Raw genomic sequence first — 20,442 nt, 5'->3', positions numbered from 1 at the left:
TGTAGAGTATCTCCTGCAGTCTGTCACAGGTTCGGGCAAGAGAACTGGTGGGAGGTCGGACCATGCTTTGTTCCACCTTCCACCTCAAGGTCATACAAAGAGAACATTGACTCCCCATCAGAAATGCTGCCATCAATATTGAGCCTAAAAGATTAAGATTCTGATTGCAAGCGAGTGCTGATCCCACTTCAGTTGTGAACCTCCATCTGTGCCTGAAATATCATTACCAGTCAGGTGAAAATTGCCCCTGACGCACGGGTTTGCTGCAAATGAAATCAAAGGTCCATATTGCAGGCAGTTCCGTTCCTGTTTATACAGCACCCGACTGAACGAAATCCTGCACAAAATAATTTGGAAATTGGTGCAGATTGCACACCTGTGAATTACTGCAACCCATGTTGGATACAATTACTGTGTGTGTAATTTGTACCCCTGGTTTGCATCAGAGTTCTAATCAGGCCATACAGCCCAGTGAAAGCAACAATTTAAATGCACATAACATTTCCTTCTCCCAGCGGAAGGGAAGAGAAATCACATCTGACTCTTTCTCAGATGCTAAACCTCACCAGAGCCATTCTGGACACGGTTCAGTTTTGTGCATTTTCCACAGTAAAGAGAATTCAGGATATTCAGGCTGTGATCCTTATCTTTCAGCCTCTGTCCTAGATTTCAATGAGGTGGGCTGAGGCTGCATCCTGCTGGTCAGCACACCAGCGGGCATATGTGTGCTCTGCAGTGGGATTTCAGTCGGCCCAACATCAAGAGCAGCTCTCCAATCATGTTCAGATTTCAGAGGAGACTCCCAAAAATATGCATTGGGGGTTACCGAACCACGATTGGGTATGCAGTCTCTTGCCCACCCAGAACTGACAGTGGTGACCAATGCATTGCTTCTGGGAGAAATGGAGATTAGAGGCCTCTGGTCTCCGGCTGAGTTCCGGCTCCACATCAGCCTTCTGAAGCTGAGTGCCATACGCTTGGCGTTGAAAGCCTTCCTTGTGTCCATCATGAGGAATCTAATACAGGTGCTCACAGATAACAACACCGCCATGTAGTACTGCAACCAACAGGGTGCAGTAGGGTCACCCACCCTGTACCAGAAATGGCAGTTACTGCTGGATGTGGCGCAAGCTCCCTTCCACAAATGGGAACCTTGACTTGATTTTTTTCACCACCATCAAGAACGCGCAATCTCATCACCTGGAGTTTCCAAAGTGTCTCTTGTACTGAGACACATTCCGCCTTTAGTGGAGCTCCTGTATGCCTTTCTGCTAATACCACTCCTGGCCCAATTTCCTAAAAAGATCAGGACAAATCGGGCCCAAATCATCCTAGTGGCTTTGGGTACAGCGATATTGGTATCCAGAAATCGTGGCTTGAGCATATGTCCACCGATCAAGCAGTCCCTCCAGGGTTCTGACCCGGCCTTCATACTCCCCAGCTTCATGCTTAGAGATTGAGCAGTGACAGCTGAACACCTTTGACGTCCTCTGGAGGGGGTTGATGTCATCTTGGCAGCCAGGCGTACCATAATGGAAACTGTATACACCTGTTGTTTGGAATCGCTTGTGGCCTGGTGCTGCACACACCAAATTGAATCTCTCCAGGCCAAGTGATCTGACGCTCTGTTATTCCATCTCTTGCCCAGAAATGCTTTGGGCACAGTTATCTTTTGGCCCTCTCAGCCATGTTGCGATTGCCTGATCAACCCACATTGTTTAAGTTACCAGTTGTGATGCGATTACCCCCCACGTCTGCGACAGTGTGTTTCCAGATTCAACTCCACTGTCAGTTCTTTCTGTCAGAGAATATCTGTGTAAAATTCCAGCATACAATATATATATATATATTTTTACAGCCAACGGGCCTCACACATTGCAGTCCCCATTTTGAGATGGCAATGTCGCACTCTAAAACTGTTTTTACAGTGCCGGTGCCTCATTCTCTCTGTTAACTACAGTGGTCTCAGTCATACAGTGTCTCTCTCCCCCAAAATCCACCTAATCTCTCCCACCAAGGAGAACCCGTTAACCACATGCCCCAACTGCGCTTGCAGCGCTGGTGGACTATTTACATTACAAACAACATTTGCATTACATGATAATACCCCAATCTGTGACCCGCTGCGCCTCCTGTTCGCGACCACGCAGAGCCCGCGTTCCTATATCACACATCCTTTGCTATTCTTAGCCGAGGACCCCTCACTAATAAAAGGCATGCAGCAATTGTACGACTCTCCCTCCAGTAATAACAGGGTGTGTTTTGTGCCAGTGTGCGGAGGAACAGGTGATCCACACCCTACTAAATACCCAGACTGGTGTACCATAACCCGCAGCATACTAGAGGTGAACAATCAATCTATCTTCAGTAACTCCGTATTAGTAGACAAGGTGTGGAGCGCGCGCGCTTCCTTGATGCTTGACCCTTTCCTCGTTTCCCTGTTTTGATGTATGCTCACGGTGCCACAGACACGGCGTACACTTGTTATTGTTGGTCCTCCTCCGTTTGCGCTTTGCATGCCAGAGCACCGCAGGCAGAAAAAGTAGCAGTCGCGGCAAGCAATACTCGCGGAAGGAGAGGGTATGGGAGGTCGTGCGGGATAGACGTTAAAAGTTTAAAAAAAATAAAAATGAAAACTTACCTGACTGGGTCCCACGCTGCTTCTGCTCCTGGCCTGGGCCGGGTTCCATGCGTTGTAGGCAGGCACCCTCCTCCTGCTCCCCTAAGCCAATCACAGCGCTGCAATGACAGCGTTGTCATTGGTAAGGCGCAGTGGAGAGCTACAACAAATGTTTGTCCCTTCTCCCTTTGTCATGCCACAATGGGACCTTAATCTAGTCTTATCTGCACTCCCTTCAAGCCAAAGAACAGCTACCCTTTAGAGCTTCTAAATATCAAGACTGTGTTCCTGATCGCCTTCAATTCAGCTCCGCGAATGAGTGAGCTTCAGGCTCTTTGTGTCAAGTTGCCATACTCTTCCTTCTTCCTGGAGAAACTGGTTATGCAGACTTGGGCATCCTTTCTGCCAAAAGTTGTGATGCAGTTCAAAGTTGGTCAAACCATCAACCTACTCCTGTTTTCTGCTCTGCCTCACCTGTCCAATGATGAAAAGAAACTCCACCACTAGAACCCCAAGAGAGTGCTGATGTTCTACATAGATCATACCAAAGACCACCGGGTGGACGCTCAGCACTTTGTGGGGATGTCTGGAGCAAAGAAAAGCAAGACAGCACAGACGAGAACTGTCGCCCACTAGTATGTGCTCGACATTAAGATCTGCTGCTCATTGGCCAAAAAACAGCCTCCCTAATGACCATGTGCCCATTCCACCAGGGCCAAAGTTGCTATGACCGCATTGTCACGCACAGTATCGGTTCTGAACATTTTCCAGGCATCTACCTGGGCTTCCCTCCATATATTCATGACGCGCTATTGTCTGGATATTCAGGTTTGCTGTGAGGGGCATTTTGTTCGCTCCGTCCTGCAGGACTTTCTGGTTTGAGTCCATTCACGAACCCACCTTCAAATAGGCACTGTTTTGGTAACTATTTAAAAGGTGAGGAATCTGTGGCTAAAAGTCTTTATCAGGGAACATAAAGCAAATTATTCCCTATAGCTAACAGAAGACGTTACTTACCTTCTGTCAAGCTCTTTCTGGTGAAGACTCTATCTAGCTGCAGATTCCTCACTGACCCTTTCCTCCTTCCCATTCTGTGACTGCACACTATCCATTAACTATACATTTGCTTTTGAAGCTCTGCGTATGCGGACAGTCTCAAAAGCAACTGAGCACACGGTAGTGGCTCTTATATAGGCCCTGCACGTAATTTACGGAGCAGAACGGCCTCAGTGTGGAGCCGCATGGTGCCACATTCCGGCGTGCCCAGGAACTGCTGAAAGGTTTCTGGATCTAATCTGATGCCTGGGGAACTATTCAAAATGTGAGGTGTTTGTAGCTAGATAGAGTCTCGACTAGAAAGAGCTTTACAGAAGGTAAGTAACTTGTTCGATAGCTATGGGAATAATTAGCTTCTTAAAATGTACTAAGATGCTTGTATGTTGGTTGCCGTGCAGAATGCAAGCCCTGATATGCCTCCGGAGTCTGACTTTGAAGTCTCCGGTACACCTGCTCTGTGTATTATCTCTGTTATCAAAAAAGGCAACAAGGAGTTTGAATATTCTGCTGCACAATGAGCAGCTGAAAAGGTCTGTGAACAGACATTTAATCCGTTGAGCACTTGCTCTCCTTCTTTTCAATGATGTTTTATCTGATCATGGTTATGCATGTATGGATAAACCTCAGTCTAATACAGAAGGTACCAGGTCTACCTCTAGGAGGTACACACCTGCATCATTGGAGCCCACAATTCTGATGTCTTATTTTAGTCAGTGAGCCTTTTTTCAGGTATTAGCCTGCAAAGGGAAGCATGGTGTGAATCCAACAGATGTGCATTGGTGGCCAAGTAAGCCTATGCTGTGTGAGGACTGGCTTCACTGAATATGGAAAACTTGTTGGAGTAGGCAAAGGTTCCTTGATTTTATTCATAGTGCAATTGCTGCTCACAAGATTCAATGCAGACTGGTCTGAACATGGCTGATGCACTCACTAGGTCTAAATACACCATAGTGGAGGAAATGCCCTCACTCTTGAAGAACAGGTTGATAGTCCAATATGTGCAAAGGGGCTAGAGATATTATTCCTATTACCTTAACATTCAAAAGAAGGATTGGGGTCTTGTGTGATTCTAGATCTCCAGTCATTGAACATCTTTTAGATGACAGAGGTTAATTTGTTCACACTGCAGCTGGTCTTAGAATCCTTTCATTAGCAGGTCTTGCAGGTCCATGACTATGTTTCTATATTTCAGATATGGAAGGATGTAGCTAAAATATTCTTTGGCATGTACTCCACAACCAAGCAATGGAGATCTATGTGTCTGTCCCTCTGTTCTCTGTGTCCCCTCACTACCACTTGAAAGCCAATGAAAACTTGGCATTTTGCACAACAGTTCAGTTACAATTGTCCTTTCATCTTGGGTCAGAGCTCCATCGTGCTGTGAAGCTTTGGGGTGTGTGCACCTATAAATAACCATACAGATACAAATTCTCTTAAAGTGGTAGTGGTCATAGCTCATTTCTATCATGAGAACTATATTGTGCACCTGTTCGTAACTGATGGGCTTTTAAGTGCATCTTCTATTGAGATGTTATTCCAGAGCCTGTTGTTTATGGTGAAGCTGTTGCACAAGCAAAGTTAGGAAATCTCTCCTTGTGCCATGTCAGTGCCTCCAGTTCAAGGTACAGTATGGCTCAGAACGATTTCTCCTTAGAACCATTTGTAACAGATTACTCAGACAGTTATAGATTTTCTTGGTTTCCACTTGGCAAAAAGAGTAATTCTCCCTAAATTATGACATTTGTGGATAAGGTGGTGCTTTGCACCTGTGCCTCATGCTTACCAAAAGTGGTGACCCCATTCCATCTGGGTCAATCAGTCACACTGCCCCCATTTTTTGCTCCCTCGCATCCCTCTAAAGGAGAGGAGCGTCTCCACTGTTTGGACCTAAAAAGAGTTTTGTTGTTCTACCATGACTGCACAAAAGAGTTCTGGGTGGATGACCAACTCTTTTTGGGATTCGTGGGAACTAAAAAAGGTCTGACAGTGCAGAAATGGACCATTTCAAGCTGGGTTATTATCTGCATTAAAATCTGCTACGTCCTGTCTAGGGAGCGGCCTCCTGAGGGCTTAAGGGCCCATTCTACCAAGGAAAAATATGCGACCACGGCGTTAGCTCGGTGTGTCCCAGTCCTGGATATCTGCCAGGCAGCACCGTGGGCATCTCTGCACATGTTTGACCAGAACTACTGCCTAGAAAGTAAGGTCCGCAGGGACAAGCATTTCTCCCATTCGGTTCTGCAGGACTTCTTAGTATAGAAAATCTGTCCACAGCCTACCACCAGCATGGTACTGCTTGGGTATCTTTTTAAAGGTAAGGAATCTGCCACTAGAGGTCTCTATCAGATGAACAAGTTACTTACCTTTGGTAACGCATTATCTAGTAGAGACAATATCTTGCTGCAGATTCCTTATGGACCCACCTATGCCTCCCCGATCTGCGGACAAGTCAGTTCACGTCATGGCTCTGTGCTTTTGGTGTGGAAAAAGTGAAAAGGAACTGTGTCTGGGCACCTGGGTGGCACCTATATAGGTGACTGTGACATCATAACCGACACTAATGATGCCGAAAATGTCACGCGGAGCCGAACAGGGCAACCCAATGGCGCGCAGGGCTGCTGCTCACCCAAAAGTTTCCGGACCCAGCGGATGCCTGGGAAATCTATAGGAAATGTTATTTTTCAAAGAGAGAGGTCAGTGGGTGTTTCCACAGAAGTATGCAATTCAGCCATTTACTGTAATTCTGAAGGTTTTGCTTATGGTTTGCCGCCAGGTGGGGAGGGGATGCGCATATTGTTGATTATCCAGGCTTGTTGCATCTCCGCCTGGTTCCTCCTTATCAGCTTCATTTAAATGAGGATCTTCTGTCTTAGCTGGTAGTTAAGTTGCTACATCCGGAATTAATGAAACAAAGTTTGGAAACATAACCCTTTCTACCCCTTCCTGATGATGTGATGAGAGACTTACTGGCAGCCAGGATGCCTTTTGCTAGAGCTGTTTTTCTTTAGTTGATATAGAATGTTTGCAAACCAGAGGCCTAATTCTGTTGATTTTTATTTGCACAAATTATGTACATCCTGACATTTAGAGTTTTCATGGCACATAAAAGCATTAATAATGAAATGGTTAAAGGATATTTAGCAACAGTTTCTCCATCTCATTTTTCATCTGAACAAGGCTGTTTGTTTAATGGCTGTGGCTACGTGTTTCTTTAAATATGTCAACCCACTCCTGTTGTTTCGGTGTAGGATTTGCATATGTTTCTCACATCCCCGATGGGCCCTTCTTTTGTGCCCCCATTTTCCTCTTTTAAGTTCTTGTGATGGAAAATTGCCATTTGCTGGTCAACACGTTGACTAGAAGGGTTAGAGTTGCAGGAATCTTTCTTATTCTTTAAAGCTTTTTTTCTACGAACACTTTTAAGGTGAGGGAAACCTATTCTTGCCCCAAGGCTCCTTTAGAGTTTCATTTAAGTCATGTCATCGGTTTTTTCCCTCCTACTCATTCTACTAAAGATAAGGAACAATTCCAGAGGTTAGCGCCTAGTCATCATATGCACCGAACTAGAGGATACTGGGTTGATGTCTATTTCTTGGTTAAAAAGGCAGGAGACATTTCAGGCTATAAACAAGCAGATATTTGCTCGATAGATGTCAGTTAGAGTTGGTTGGTGTAAGAAAGTAGGATCTGCTTTCATGGTTACACCCACTTTTTGCTTGGTGTCAGTGTGTTTTGACTGTAGTTTTCTGGGATCCTGCTAATCAGGACCCAAACATCTGTCTTCTCTTTCCCAAAATGGCTCTGGTAAGTACTTTTGTACCTCCACAATTGGCTACTGGTGTACCCGTCTAAGTCTCTAGTATATGGTACTGAGGTACCCATGGCATAGGCACACCAGGGATCTTCCATGGGCTGCAGCATGTATTGTGCCACCCATGAGAGAATTAAACTATGAAGACAGGCCTGCCATGGCAGCCTGTATGAGATGGTACTTGCACCTCTCATTAAAGATATAATTTTTCTTATATCTGAGATCACTACACTTAAAACCAATAGGTCACCCATAGGGTATGCCCTTCAGTCTGGAGGGCAGGGTACTTGGTTATAAGTCTGAAGGAACCCCTGTATGAGAAGGACACCCCTACAAACCCCATAGTCGATTCTTCAGGCATCAGAGGATTTCACTTCGCACCAGTGTCTGGCTATAGCAGCTTGATAAAAACTCCAGTTCATGTAAGGAGTCTGTGAGACCTGAACCATGTATCATAGAGAACCTTACCAAAGGTAAGTAACTTGGGGCCAGATGTGCAAACTGTTTTAGCATTCGCAAACCATCTGATTCAGTAAATTAAAGCATTTGTGAATGCTAAATTGTATTTCTAAATCTACTAAGCCCATTTATTGATTCAGAAAAGCTATTCTTAATCATTAAATGGGTTTAGGAAACCATATTGAATTGGGTTTTAGAAGGGGCGTGTTTAGGATGCACATCAAACCGGCAATCAGCAAATGTCCCATAAGGAAAATAACATGACATAAAGGTAGGACTATTTTTAATGGAAAAAGAGCCACTGATATTTATCAGGCAGAGCATAACTTTGTAATTCACTATTTTCGGTCCCATCTTTTCCATTTAATCAATTCAAGTGTCTGCCAAGTGCACACAAGTGGCATGATAACCCATTGGGTTTAACACTGTTTGATAGCAGGCAGATTTAACTGTTGAAAAGACCTGGAGATGTGGAAGATCTCTGAAGGATGACTCCATTATTTGATGAGGTAACTAATTTACGGTGATGGACAGGTAGATGTTGAAATTGGTTTGAAAATAATTATTTTACCCACTAGACAGCCTTTTTTATTGGTTAGCTGTCTGTATTTTGTTGGCTTGGTGCCTACCTATCAGAATTTCATGTTCAACCTTATCAATGGGGATTTTAGGAGCTTGAGTCTTCAGCGATTAAAACATCTTCTCTCATATATTATAATACTGTTTCCACAGCACAGAGCTGTCTGACAGGTTGGGATCTAGCAGGTTGTTTGGAAGTACTTCACAGATGTTTTGTTCCTTTAAAGAAATACGATGATAACTTTCTGGGTGGAAGGAGTTGATTGACGTAATGACTGATGCTTTTGTTCAGGTGCAGGTTTTAGTATGAAAAGTGGAAAATAATACTTCTTCTGTATTGGTTGGTTCAACAGTTTACAATCAGTACTGTGTGGATCTCATATAATGGCATTAATAGCATTTGGTGTGTAGCTCGTTGGAAGGGCCCAGCAATAGTGTGGGATTAAAATCCAGTTGTTGAATATATTGAACAGTTCAGTAGTAATATTTCTGTCATTGACTTTGTACATGTCAGTTGCATTTTGGCACCTTTTGATATGGATTTTTACAACCAGCAATTTAATATTGTCTGGATGGCCTAAATGTAGCCCTTTTCTCTATGGAGTCCTTTCTTTTCTTTTTAACTGTCATTCATTATATTTCTCTTTAAACGTTTTTTAAAGCAAACTTTTAGAGTGGACGGGATTTGGTCAAGGATGGTTTAGTTTGTCTTTTTGATTATTTGTAGAATGATTCACCAACCTGTCCCTAGTAAATAAGCTTCTTTGTCTGTGATTCTGTACCTGAAAAGGTTGGTTAAGGACTTTATAAAGTGATCAGACCAGTGCTTTTAAAGGGCTGGACTTGATGAGGTTTTAGTATTTTAGTAAAACCCAGGCTGTTAAATTCGTCTTGAAATTTGTTGAACGCTTGGGATAAGGCATGCACTCTCTCCTTTGTTTATTCTATTTGTTAGAACTGAAACTTTATGGATTCTTCCAAGAAGCTTGAACAATAGCGGGTGAGGTGGTGTATATATAATCAGAGTAAAGAAAGACATGTTTGCAAATAAGCCATATCAGACTCACACCTTTTGTATTGTGCTAACATTGTATAGTTAAAGAAGAATTGATCAATTGATCTCACCGTGAGCCCACACTCTCCTTGCCATGTTTCAGGGCATAGGCATGTTCAAGATTTAGTTGTGTCTGGTACTGATGGATGAACTGACATCAAAATAATGTTGTAATAATTTTTTATTCGGTGTGCCATACCCCAGTTTTGTGAGTTCTTAGCTTTGTAAAACTCAGCCGTTACTATTGCACAATTCATCGACGCTTAGTTTTCTGATCTTAAAAGTAAAGAAGGCGGAGTTTACCATGCCAGTATTTGAGCTTGTAACCTAAAGGTAATAAGGGCAGATGACAGCAGAGAGTGTTTGACACACTAATGCATATTTCTGGCAAAGAAGCTAACCCTTCCCTTAACAAGTAAGAGGTTTTAGCTCACATCCTAATTGTCTAGTTCCAATCAAAAAATATTTACCCCACTCCAGGAGGGCCATTTGGATGTGGCCACTAAGTAGAGAAAAAGCCTAGATCCTCCGATGAAGCCATGAAACGTTTTAACAGCAATTTTGGGGTTCTTTTGTATAAAAAAGTGATTTCTTCTCATCCCCTGGTAGAGTAAGATGTTTTGAAATTTTCACCCCCCGCAGATGCAAAGGCCCAATGGTATCATCTAGTTTCCTCTCTGTGGACAGGTATGCGTCACCTTCAAAAGGGAACCCCAGTACGGTCCACAGGTACTTCTGGCTAGCTGCAACGTGCCAATGTACTAGGAATTTCATACATTTCTAGAAGTTCTTTGTTACACTTCAAAAAGTGGGTTTGCCATAAAGCTAGCCTTTAGTGAACTTGGCTTGTGATAGTAAGACAGAGGCATGTATCGCTGTCTTACTTTCTACAGACATCTCACTGTCTAACATCTGGGTCTCAAGAAAAAGATCTTAACCTCCCTTTTGATGTGAAAGTACTTCTTTTACCCATAGAGGATGTGAATTCCAACATTATTCAAATCTGTGGGTCTCTTAAAATAAGGTATGTGGGTGAGAGAGGCCACTGAGTATTTTTTAGGAGCCCCTTGTTTTGCAAAAGCAGTTAAGCCAGTGTCATGAACAGGGGCTGGAGGAAAATGACGGTGACATGCTGAGTTAACGTTATGATGCTGCGATTGTTCATTATGTTTAGCCTGTCAGCCAATGCGACTGCCACTATCTTGTTGGTTTTTGTAGTTAGTGTTTCACATACTTTATGTACTATGGTAGGACTTTGATCTTGTTATTCAAATAAAAATTATAAAAATATATCCTTAGTACTTAGCCTTAAGTGTGTCTAATCATGGTGAAAATGGATTTGGAACCTACCAACAACAAGTGCTCGTGTGAGTCTCGCAGTACTGATTGTTACCCAGGACACACCATCTCCACTCGGTGTGCAGGAGGCTTGTGGATTTATAGTCCGCTGGCTTCTCAGTCTCTGGACTGGTAAATTGACAGAGTCCTTGCTGCCAAAGGGTCTCGATAGGGAGCCCAGCTTGGGACATATTCCGGATAGATCCAGAAAACATATCAGATCAACTTTCCAAAGGCAGGTAACTTATACACATTTGAAACTGTGATTTGCTAGGTTTGTGACTTTCACCAGTGTGTGACTTTTTATAGTTGTGTGTCTTTCATTGTTTTCTGATGTATCATTACTGGGTGATCGTCCCAGGTTTTTTGCTTCCAAATATGTTGTGGCTTTATCTTCATGTGTCTTATGTTTAGTGTGTAATGATGGTATTGCTGCTTTGTCAGCTGTTTTTTTGCAGCTTCCTAGATGATCTTTTAGAGCAATCTGTATTGTCTGGCTGACCTGGTTGTACCCATATTTTGTGGACTCTGCCTCTCTAACCGTTCTTTTTGTTGTAAATGGATTCTATTTTAAATCACTTTTTTATACAGTGGATGAGATTTGTAGGATGGCCTGGACTTTATGTTGGGTTGTTTACAGAATACTTCCACAACTTCTCCCTAGTTCTTTGATTCACTAATGTTCGGAAAGGCAGAGTAAACGACATCAATTTGTATTTACAGAGCCAACTTTGTGGGTTTTTTTCTTAGTGCTGCTGTTAGTATATTGTGAGTTTAAGTATGAGACTGGAAGGATGAATGTATTATGAAGTGGTGGGACCAGTGTGATATTGAAAACTGCTGATGTTGAAAATGAATTATACTAGTTGTTAGGAGGATAAAAATGTAGTTCCTCTCAACACTGCAGTCACCCTGGAAAATCCCCAGTCTCTTCAATTCATGAAGCATTTTCCATGGAATATTCATTCATTTGTTACCCAGTTGAATGTGAGCCTCCCATTGTGCAGCCCAGTCACCTGCAGTATTATCCCTGAATCTTTTCTTGCAGGAATGACAAACTGTACCAACTCCGTTTTTGTTTCTATTCCTTCTTCAGCTCTTGCAAGGATCCCTAGAACTTATCGAGCCCAACTTCTTCACTGCAGATTGCCATTTGTTGCTTCAGTCACTCGGAGGAAACTCCCTGCTTCCTGATGACAGAACAGGTATGGACATGTGGCTGCCACCAACAGACAAGCAGGACAACCTGGTGGAGTGAGAGGCACTTATTCCCAAGTGCAATAGTGTGACCTCAAATGTCACCTTCACAGTAAATAGTAAACAAAATATTACAAAAGGTTTTGGGTGCCCCAACATCAATATATCAAAAAGAGACCTACCCCGGAAAAGAAGTTTATATTATTATATTTACTTGTACTATGAGCACCCACTTATCAATGCCCCTGTCTCACTCGAACCTATTGTGTTTCTGCCACGTAAGTGGAAATCTAATACCATACACAAAACGTATCTATTATTACAGTCTGTGTGAATGAAAGCTCCTATGTATCTATGTGTTTCCCTAAACTGGTGTGCTGTGAAGAGCTACTAATAGTAAAGCAAAAAGAACAGGAAAAATGTGAAAGGCCGGCAGTGCCTCACGGAAGTAGCCCCAACGAGGTTGTGTAGACAGGTACTCGCCTACTACCTCACGTTATCATCATAGGCTGCTGCCGCCAAAACAGAAAAGAAGGAGTGCTGGAAACCTCATGCTAATCCTAATAACTAGTGTCTAGAAAGAAACTCATATGGTGACGTGTATCTATATTTGTAGAAAAAAAGGGGAGTGTCGACCCAACAGCAGGAAGACTGAGTCTGATCAGGACCCAAGTCACTCCGATTAAAACCGAGCAGTGCTACACTGGCTATGTGAAACTTTATTCTATGCTGTGTAGCTGCTCATTAAAACCAACATGTTTCGTTGCCCGATTAAATTTAGCGGCAACTTCTTCAGGGCTAGGGTCGACTGGCCTCTCTGCGTCGCTAGTTCAGACCAGCGACTTGTCTATCAGCACCATCAAAGATGATGTCTGTCAGCATACCTGAACCTTTGGTATGTGTGGATGTATGTCAGCCTGATAGTCCGAACGTGGCTCATCCTCCCTGGATGAGCCACGTCCGGACTATCAGGCTGACGAGAAACGTGGTTTCGCAGCCGCTGGGCAAGCAGTCCAGGTTTTTCCTCGCTTTGATCATTGATGCCAAGAGTTCTTATTGTCAATTAATATACCTAGATAGGGATAGGTTTGTGTGGACACCACTGTTTTATTCTCTATAAAGAGGTCCTTCTGCTTCATTTTACCCATCCCACAGCTCATTATAAACGTTTTAGAGGTATTTATTCTTAATCCTAGATCTTTCATAAACTCGTTGTAACTATCTATTGCGTGCTGTAAGCCCAGTGGTGTCTGCGCCATAATTACCGCATCGTTTGCGTAGAGTAGGGCGTAGAGTATGGGGCGTTTCTGTAGTTGTGTTAAGTCCCGGCACCTTTTCAACATGGCTTGTTCCAACCCATTTGTGTATAGTGTGAATAGAAAGGGTGCCAGGACACAGCCCTGTCTGATCCCCCTCTCCATTTGGAACGACTCGGTACACTCTCCATTCTGACCGTAACGGACCCGGGCTTTCGCTTTTTTAAAGAGTTCTCTTAAGAAATTAATTATAGGAGTCTCGACCCCTATTGCGTCCAAAATATTCCACAGTTTAACATGACATACGCAATCAAACGCGGCTGTGAGATCAACAAAGGCCAGGTTCAATTTTCCCCTTCTTGCCTTTACATATTTCCCCATCAGAATAGTTAGATTAAGGCACTGTTCGATTGTGCCAAACCCTTCCCTAAACCCAAATTGGAGATCTGATAGGACGTTGTTATCCTCCGCCCATTGCTGAAGATGGTTAAGGACTATACGACCTGCCAATTTACCCACCGAATCCAGCAATGAGATGGGACGATAACAAGCCGGATTCTGTCGGTCGCCATTCTTAAAAATCGGTACCATAGTGGACCCCGACCATGATTCTATCAATCCTTCTGCGCAGCAAGCTTCTAACACTCTCGTTAGTAGAGGGCTCCATAGTTTCATATTGCGCTTAAAGATATTCACTGGCACACCATCCGGACCCGGAGCTTTTCCCCCTTTACTCGCCTTTAAAGCGCCTTCTACCTCCGCTAGGGTAATATCTAGATCTAATGGGAAAACTGTAGAAGGGGATCTATAGCCAAGGCTGGTAGTCTTCAGTACTTTATCGTTCACCTCATTTATTTGGCCAAAGATCTTAGAAAAATGTTCCACCCAGTGTCTTTCGTCTATTGCTATTTCTATGGTGGGGATGTCTTCCGTTACTAAAAATGGGGATTTTTCTACCCGCCAGAAAGCAGTACTGTCTTTATTAACACATGCCATATGTAAATCGTCTCAACTCTTTTTTCTTAGTTCTCCTTTCCTTAATTTCACTGCCTGATTATATACTTTTCTTCGTTGAATGATCTCAAGTCTATCCCTTTCCTTTTAACACGCATTTTAGTTCTCTATAGGCTTTTGTACAATTTTTATCAAACCACCCTGTGTTCTTCCCATTCCTTTGTTTAGCTTTGACTGTCAGTGTTTCACTAATTATTTTCGTAATTTCTAAGTACATGTTTATAACGTCCTTGTGCGAAGTGCAGGGATCTAAACACTTCATACTAGAGCTAAGGGATTTTTTAACTGCTTTTTTAGTGAACTCCTGTGGGTCAACCTCCGCCCATTTTAATGAGTAACCATTTATTCTATCAATTATTAGATTTTGTGGGCCATATACCCTCTTATTGTTTGTTCTAGAGCTTTTTGTGGGAAAAGTAGGGACACACTCATCGGGAAATGATCACTAATAGCATTCTTGTGGGTTTTGTACCTCAGCAGGTGAGATGCGTGTCTATTTGTAATTAGTAGAAAATCTATGATTGAGCTCAGACCTCTCCCATTAAAGGTCTGTGAAAAAGGAATTGGTGGAAAGCACATTACGTTTGCAAAACCTATTTCCAAAACAAAGAGAATCTCGTTTAAAGAGTCTCCGTATGCGGTGTGAGGGAAATGGGGTAAATTACAGTCTTCTTCATCCACCAGGCCGCATGTTATGTTGTTATTAGTCGTACTTAAAGTCGTATTACAATCCCCCTTCCCCTATATAAATAAAACATTTTGTGTACTGCCATTCTGGATTTCCTGTAAAGGGTTTCTAAGTTGTGTCAGGGTATCTTTCAGTAGATCCTTCTGTATATTATTATAGAAGTTTGCCAGCACGAGCATATTTTGATTATCCATATCCAGGGTTATTATTTGGTAATTGGGTTCTGTTTTTACAAGGGTGATTTTATTTATCATTACCAAGTTTGAGATGTATATACTCAGACCACCTTTTGGCCTCCCTGAAATGGATGGTGTGGCTGGTGTATGATAAGTCTTGTATCCTTCTATATGGATTTCATCTATGGACCAGGTCTCTTGAAGACAAAAGACATTAAATTCCTTTACAAAATTGTAACATAGTTGATTGGTTAATTTAGGACGTAGGCCCGCTATGTTCCAATATAATATAGTGAGGCTATTCTCATTTACTATTAATTCGCTATGGATGTCAAGTGGAGAGGAACTATATGGACAGGTGGATGAACTCATAATCGACTTTGTTCCCTGATCTATCACTACGTTGTTATTATAGGTAACACCTGTACTAGTAGAACTGTTATCTACATTTATGTTCTGTGAGTCCGTTGTGTTATGTCCTCCCTCATGTACTCCAATCAAAGTTTGGTTTGATTTTTCGATTTGGTTCACGTGTTGTGGTTTAGAGAAATTAAGAGTTGCCACTTTCTCTTGCTTTATTTCAAGTGAGTGGTCCAGTCAGTCGATCTCATCCAGGGAGGGGAGCAATGCAAACCGGTTTTCCACTGGTATGTTGTATACGTACATATTTCTCGCCTCGATATTTCTAACCCCACCTCCTCCTCCCTGCATGGCTGGGGGTTGGTAGAACAATCCCAGCAGTAGTATGTTAATACCTCCCATTATCAGTGTGTTGTTTCCTGCCTTCCATAAAATATTTTCCACTAGCAGGGGGGTTTTAAACGTTAAGACCACACAATCACCGTGTAATATTTTTCTGCCTTTCCCCACCCATTGGACTCTGCGTGCCATCTTAAACTCCATAAAGTGCTGTTCCGTGTAACCAACCTTCGTACTTAGCCAATGTAAAGACTTATTTCTTAGTATTTCCCAGGATTCATTTTCTGAAGGCCTCAACCTTGGTTCATTTGCTAATACAACCGTATATGGTGTGACTGCTGGTGGTAGATCTAGATAGGGTTGTACCTTAGGTGATTCATTAAATGAGGTGGAATATGGTCTAGATGGTAGTGGTGCGGTAGGTTGGTCGGTGGTAGTCTTATTTGCACCATGGTCTATACTACCCTTATTTGTTGTAACACTTGTAATCTGACCCATGCTGTTTTGTTGTGCCGTTGTGTGTAGAATAGCTGGTCGACGTGGTGAGTGGGGGTTACTCCGGCTTGCTTTTCCAGCCTCGCTGTTCTGATGTTGAGTACCAGTTATATTAGTGCTCCTAGATGTTTCTTAGTTACCCTTATCCCCCTGACTGGGGTCGGTACCTGCATGTTTAGTGGTCCCTTCCCTGGCTGTAAAGTTTGTCAAATGTGCCTCTATCTGGTCTACTCTTTCCATAGGTTTGTCTAGTGAGACCCGTACAAAAAGATCTAGCCTTTCAACTAATAAAGTTAGATTTTTTAAATCGTTCCCCCGAAGGTCACTCTTTTTGCTTAGGTCTTCTTTAGACTTTGTGGTACCTTTCCTCAGACTGATTGCTTTTTTGCCCTGTTTGGCCAACTTAGGGATACAGTTTTCATTGAAGTTTTTATACTATCTACTACTCTCTCACTCCCTTTGTTCGATTTATCTATTGGGGTCGTTTTTTTTTGCCGCATCTGCGGTGGTTGGGAAAAAGAGTCAGGATCGCTAAGTATTGCTTCGTTGGTTATGTTCTGGACGCACCCATTCTGTGATATTTTATCATCTGTGCGCCCTCTTGGCGTACCAAAGGTCCTGCAGTTGTATTACCTGACTCAATAATAGTGCTTGATGTACCAGATACTATTGACTCTTCTACTGACGATATTTGTTTCTCTAATGCCCCCATTGCTCCAGTGAGGTAACTTAATAGAGTTTGTTGTGTATCGCCCAGGGTTTTTTTTCCAGATGGGGGCTGCGCGCTTACCGCTTTTCTTTTCCCCATTCTTGAGCTTAATGTGTATCCTACAATCCGTCACAATCAGTCGCAATTAGTCACCGATCTCAGTCCCTCCTGGCGGCACAGAGAGATAGTCGGTCCTAATATAGCTCTGAAGTGATCAGTTAGGCACTCATGTAAGCGTACCTATGTATGCAAAATCCAGATTGTATATCATAAACCCCCTCCCTCAATACCACGTTGCTTAGTAGATTGTGGCGCTTATGTTTTTTGCCAATGAGTCTTTTATATTTAATAGTCAGTAGAGGGTTTGGGCCTAGCTACTTACTACTTTGCCAATAGTCTCTTGTGTCCAAGTCAACAAGCCAAGAAATGGGGCCCAGCCCAGCCTCGCACAGGCTCGGACGGGATTCAGACGGGCCCGGTCTTCGCCCCGGACTGCGTCCCGCACGCATCCCGTGCAGCGGAGTTGCTCCGTTAGATTTATTGCGCTCCTGCGCCCGTAGCTCCACCTCACGCAGGCCGCCAGGGACCGAAGGGAAAGTTCAGGCTACAATGTATCCAGTGACAATGTTCAAAGAAAGGCTCCCGCTTCGCCGGGTTGCTCCGTTAGATTTATGGCGCTCCTATGCCCGTAGCTCCACCTCATGCAGACCGCTAGGGACCGGAGGGAAAGTTCAGGCTACAATGTATCCAGTGTCAATGTTCAAAGAAAGGCTCCCCCTTCGCCGGGTTGTTCCGTTAGATTTATGGCGCTCCTGCGCCTGTAGCTCCACCTCACGCAGACCGCCAGGGACCGGAGGGAAATTTCAGGCTACAATGTATCCAGTGACAATGTTCAAAGAAAGGCTCCCGCTTCGCCGGGTTGCTCCGTTAGATTTATGGCGCTTAAAGAGGACGTTTAGGCCCTTACAGAGGACGTCTAGGCCCTTACAGAGGACTTCTTGGCCCTTACAGAAGACATCTATGCTCTTACATGGGGTGTCTAGGCCCTTACAGAGGACGTCTTGTCCCTTACAGAGGAGGTCTAGGCCCTTACAGAGAACGTCTAGGCCCTTACAGAGGACGTCTAGGCCCTTACAGAGGACGTCTAGGCCCTTACAGAGGACTTCTAGGCCCTTAAAAAGGCCATTGAGGCCTTTATGGAGGACACCTAGGGCTTTGTAATGGAAATACAGGGCTTTACAGAGGACATCTAGGTCTTTAGAGAGGACATTGAAGCCTTTAGAGATGACATTTAAGCCTTTAGAGGACACCAAGGCAGTCAGAGACAGCATCTAGGGCTTCGGAAAGGGCATGTCTAGGCTCATGGAGAGAACATCAAGGGCATTGGAGAAGACATCTAGGCTTTTAGAGAGGTCTTGAAGCCTTTAGAGAACACCAAGGCCATCGGGTAGGACTTCTAGGGCTTCAGAGAGGATTTCTAGGGCTTCAAAGAGGATATCTAGGGCTTTACAGAGGACATCTAAGGCTTGACTGAGGACATCTAGGGCTTTACAGAGGACATCTAGGCCCAAAGTTATGGTTGTTTCATTCCCAGAAATGTCACCTTTGGATAGAGCAGTTGGCCACCCTTTCTGCATCCAAGAGAAGCGTGAAGAGGGCCAAAGAGTGGAGGAGGATGGAGGCGGCGCAGGAGGTATCTGCAGGCATGTCATTACTAGACATATGAAAACAATCAGTAAAATCTTGTGAATCCCATTATTTATATAAAAACTATCTTCGCACAGTTAGAAAAAGTACATTGTGATTTGCGTAGTGTAATAGGCCACACAAAAGTATATTATTGTTAAATCTGTTCTAACTTCTAGAGCTTCCGGATATGATTTAATATTATAGGTTTTTAATAATGGCAGCGGCACAATGTCGGTGTGCTTTCAAGGTTCTTGTGCAGAAGACCGTAAAGTTAATTATTGAGTCTTTTCCACCAATAACACAATTACGATATTCATTTTTATCTGGAATCCTACTGCATTCTTCTACCAAAAATTGCATGAGAGTAAATGTAAAGAGGACAAAGGGCTACTGCCTTCTTCATACAAGGGACCTAAGATCTACAGTTACGTTTGAGACCTGTAGGGTGATGGGACATCAGGAGTGTGGACTGTATGGTGTTTACAGGTGGGTATGAATGGGCTTGCTTTCTGGAGCGGTGCCCGACCAAGAGTACGGATTCCTGGCCTTGCAGTTGCATAGTGTCAGACCAGCTAGTGCATGAGGCATTGAGAAACTATGGCTCGCCCTGCTGGAGAGACACCACCTTCAAGAGGATAAGAGTGGCTTGAAGGTCAAACCCATGCTTGAAGCTGTCCTTTCCCCAGGAAGGGGCTGTAAAGTAACTGTGGCCCTCTAAAGGATTAATTAATTCTGCTCTTGTCCCTAACTCCATTGCTTGACACTAAAAATACCGCAGCGGGTGAAATCTGTGCCCTGCCAATATTGCACAGATAATGCCCATGTCCCAATTTGTATGTATCTGTCTGATTTCATTCAGTTGTTTTGATCTAAATGGACAGTGCCTTGCTGTCCTTTTGGCTTGGTTTGTGATGTGTATTTGGAAACAATAGAGCAATACAGAACAGCTGAACACTAATGTCATGAGACAGACGGCAAGAGGGTGCTCTGCAGCTTAACAAGCGCATGGTACATCTTAGGTCAGAGGTCTCCAACCTTTTTAGTAATTCGAGCTACTTATGTTCAATGAAAATCATCCCAAGCTACTGATATTATTAGAGAAGTAACAGTGACTGCATCAGACAAGATTACATTAGTGGCCACAATTGGCAGGATTTCCAGCAGTGATCACCTCAGTGGTCAGGCACAGTTGCCAGCACTTATGTAAACAATGCTTGGTCGATGGGGAATGTCTCTGCCTGGGAACTGCAGACCTGCCTCAGCGGAAGTGGCCCAGCACCAAGGTGATGATATTAGTAACAAGCCTGTCCAGCGCCACGCGATTTATCATTCAATTATCAGATTAAAAAATATGTTCACAGTTCAAACATTATTGGCCAAACATCAGCTAATGTCTTCTGAAAATACACACATTATTGTTTCAAATACACTTGTCAGTTTTGCTACACATATAGTAATTCAGCTAAGCAAAAGCTTGTAGTGTAGCAGTCGGGGCTGCACACAAGAGAGCTTTGTACCAGGGGCGGTTTCTGCTTTAGGACTCAGTACTGAGCATCTTTGAAATTCCAATAACTGTTCTGCAAAAAATAGTAAATGCACCAA

The 20,442-nt window shown here is 43.4% G+C and overlaps 1 protein-coding gene across 2 annotated transcripts in view; it reads left to right on the top strand.

Moving 5' to 3' along the window:
• Positions 1-20,442, top strand: part of NEK10 (NIMA related kinase 10) — a 1,348,206-nt gene that overhangs the window by 1,264,937 nt on the left and 62,827 nt on the right. For both annotated transcript variants that reach the window (XM_085630543.1, XM_085630544.1), the window contains exon 34: positions 12,014-12,122. In XM_085630543.1, the coding sequence (XP_085486669.1) occupies positions 12,014-12,122 (109 nt within the window). The remainder of the gene's footprint in view (positions 1-12,013; positions 12,123-20,442) is intronic.

This window comes from Triturus cristatus, chromosome 10 (assembly GCF_964204655.1).
Source record: "Triturus cristatus chromosome 10, aTriCri1.1, whole genome shotgun sequence".
In the NCBI taxonomy this organism is placed as follows: Eukaryota; Metazoa; Chordata; class Amphibia; order Caudata; family Salamandridae; genus Triturus; species Triturus cristatus.
Note: the sequence above shows the minus strand (reverse complement) of the source record. Positions and strands in the feature narration are given on the sequence as shown.